The sequence below is a fragment of the Nannospalax galili genome, unplaced genomic scaffold, assembly GCF_000622305.1.
Source record: "Nannospalax galili isolate Female #2095 unplaced genomic scaffold, S.galili_v1.0 scaffold300, whole genome shotgun sequence".
Taxonomy (NCBI): Eukaryota; Metazoa; Chordata; class Mammalia; order Rodentia; family Spalacidae; genus Nannospalax; species Nannospalax galili.
Genome location: NW_008347322.1, coordinates 3257387 through 3260001, shown reverse-complemented (window position 1 = coordinate 3260001; position 2615 = coordinate 3257387). Strand labels below are relative to the sequence as shown.

The window sequence follows — 2615 nt, the reverse complement described above, 5'->3', positions numbered from 1 at the left end:
TGTTCATGCAGAAGACCCAAGTTCGAATCCAAGCCCCACATGGCAGCTAACAACAGTCTGTAAGTACAGTCCCAGGGGATCCAGCAGCCCAGCCTCTTCTGAACTCCGCTGGCATTGCACAACACGGGTGCACTTACCTACATGCAGCCCTGTCTCAAAAAGACCAAAAAATAAATAAATAAATAAAATTAAAAAAAAAATAAAATAAAATATTGAAAAACTCAAAACAGCTCCTGCCCTTTGGCCCTTTGGGGCAGGCCCTATCACTGTTCCCTTTACTGTTGATGGAAATCTGGCTTAGAAGGGACATGCCCTTGGTTTTTTGCTAGCTGGAGACTTGATTTCTAGCTTGCCTGACTTCAGACCCGAGGGCAGGGACAAGCACCTGAAGTTTAAGGTGGGAAAAAATTTCCTCCTCCAATACCAGAAAGGCCCAAGGCCGTGGGAATACTGGACCAAGGAGGATGCAGAGACTCATCCTGATGAGAGCCTTTATTCAGACAGCACAGGGGCCTCCTCCTCACCTCTCTTCTCAGGGCTGGAAAGGGATATAGTCCCTTCAACAACACAGAGCCTTCCTCAAAGAACACCCTGACTGGCAGGGTGGGTGTGGGTGTCCAGAGAGGTGCTTAGACCTGGGCATTCCAAAATAATCTTAGATGGCTGATCTCTGCACACATGTAGCTCTCCGTAGGCAGCTTGCAGCACCCTGGGGGCCCGACTGCCCTGCCTGCTCTCTCTTGGGCTGGTGCTAGAGGCACATGACAGCAGTGGTTATGACAGTTACAGTAAATGACACCCTGAGTTCAAGGTTCAAAAAGAAGAAACAAGGGCAGTGGAAAAGGCCCCACTGCCCTGAGGAAGGCAGGGCGTGGAAGGAGGCTGGGCCTTTCCTGTGCAGAGAAGCTCAGGCTAGGCCAGGCCCCATATGTGTTTTGGAGGCGGTGTGATGCCCAACTCCTCACGCAGGGCTGCCAGGGGCTGCTCCCAACGCCGCTCGTAGTAGAGGTTGAGGACACACGGGGCCCTGTGCCCGTTCTGTACTGCCCATGGGATCAGCTCGGAGACCAGCACTTGTAGGCTCCTGGGGGCAGTGGAGGGAGAAAAGATATGAGGTCCCCAGGTGTGGCTGGCTTGGTGCTCAGCACTTTGGGTACATTTTCCCAATTAATGCCTAAGGAGAAGGGAGCTCAGTGAGGGAATTCCCATGCCCCAAACCACACATCCTGATTCAGACAGCTGTCCACTACCTCTACCCCACCTTCCTGTTGACTCTGCTCATTCTAACGAAGCCTTGCGACCTGGCCCATGGGACCCTGGGGCCCCGGTTTGTCTCTGCCCTGGCTTCCTGTTCCACCCCGTTCTTCCTACCTTTGCTCTGTGGAGAGCCACTGGGCAACTGCGTGTCTTGCCCATTTCCTGGAGCCCTGGTGTCTCTGAGGTCTCCCCGCACCCCCACTTACCCCCAGAAAACTTACTGAGCACGGAGGCGGATGGGTCCAAAGAGTGCACCCAGGATACACATGGGTAGGCCAGTCTGCACAGCCTCAAACCATTTCACCACAACCTCTCCTGGGGGTGAGGGATGGGGTAGGAGGTGAGCAGGTGGCTAGAGGGGTCAGCAGTGTTGGAACAGCTCCCAGAGAGGCATGTGCTCCTCCCAAATTTCTTCTAGGGTTTGGTGGGAACCAATCTCATCCTATGCTATATGGCATTTGACTAGGGGTGAGGGAGGGTCCAAAAGAGGAATCTTGAGGTCAGCATGCAGAGGACCTCAAAGGCCAGGCTGACAATGGTCTGGACAGGTCACAGGGAGCCCTGGTGTCCGGATGCTGAGATGGTGAAGGGGACACACAGGGTAGGCACAGAGGAGCAGGGATGGAGGTGAAGATGCTCACAAGTGCAGAGGACAAGACAGGGGACAAGCTGATGGGTGGACACTAGAGACATGAATGTAGCCTGGGTGGGTACCCTATTGCCTCCCCTCAGGTGGCTGTTGGTGACACTCACCCAGCATGTTGGTGGGCATCCCCAGCAGGGTGTGCAGCATGTCATGTACCTCTCGGTACCGCTGGATCACGTAGGCTAGTTCCTCGTCATCCACGAAGCGGGTAGGTGCTCGGGTATCTGGGGAGACCCTCTGGCAAACATGACCCTTCCTCAGACCACTTCCCATTTATGGATCCAAAGCCCCCAGAAAAATGGATTTAAACTAAAATCCCCCAGGCCTGAGAAAAACTGTACAAGGAAGTAAAAATGAAAAATAATTCTGAATGCTAAGAACAAGCTGAGCTGACCTTTTTCATGCTCCTCTGCCCAAGCTGGAAATCATCCCAGAAATTCCCCCTACCTCTGCTTGGCACATAGCCGCCGCTTGTCTTTAAAAGAAACCTGTAAACTGGGCTCTGGACTTCTGTCCTCCGAGTGAGGTGGGAGTCCGTTTTGCAAAACGCCAATAAATCCTCATGCTTGTTGCATCTCCTGATTTGAGGACTGAGTTATTGGGGTGCAACCTCCCGAGAACGTAGGGTACCCCAATCTGGGGGTCCTACAGGGGGGGAATAGCAGGTGGGGGTCAGGGCATGCCAGGGCATGTCCAGGCATGTCTAAAGCCG

General features: G+C 53.5%; 1 protein-coding gene across 1 annotated transcript in view; it reads right to left on the bottom strand.

Moving 5' to 3' along the window:
- Positions 1–474: 474 nt before the first annotated feature.
- The window catches only part of Coq4 (coenzyme Q4), a 19289-nt gene continuing 17148 nt past the window's right edge, over positions 475–2615 (bottom strand). Inside the window, exons 5-7 of the mRNA XM_008843976.3 lie at positions 2011–2140; positions 1479–1572; positions 475–1084 (exon numbers count right to left, since the gene is read on the bottom strand). Coding sequence (XP_008842198.1) covers positions 913–1084; positions 1479–1572; positions 2011–2140 — 396 coding nt within the window. The 3' untranslated portion in view covers positions 475–912. The remainder of the gene's footprint in view (positions 1085–1478; positions 1573–2010; positions 2141–2615) is intronic.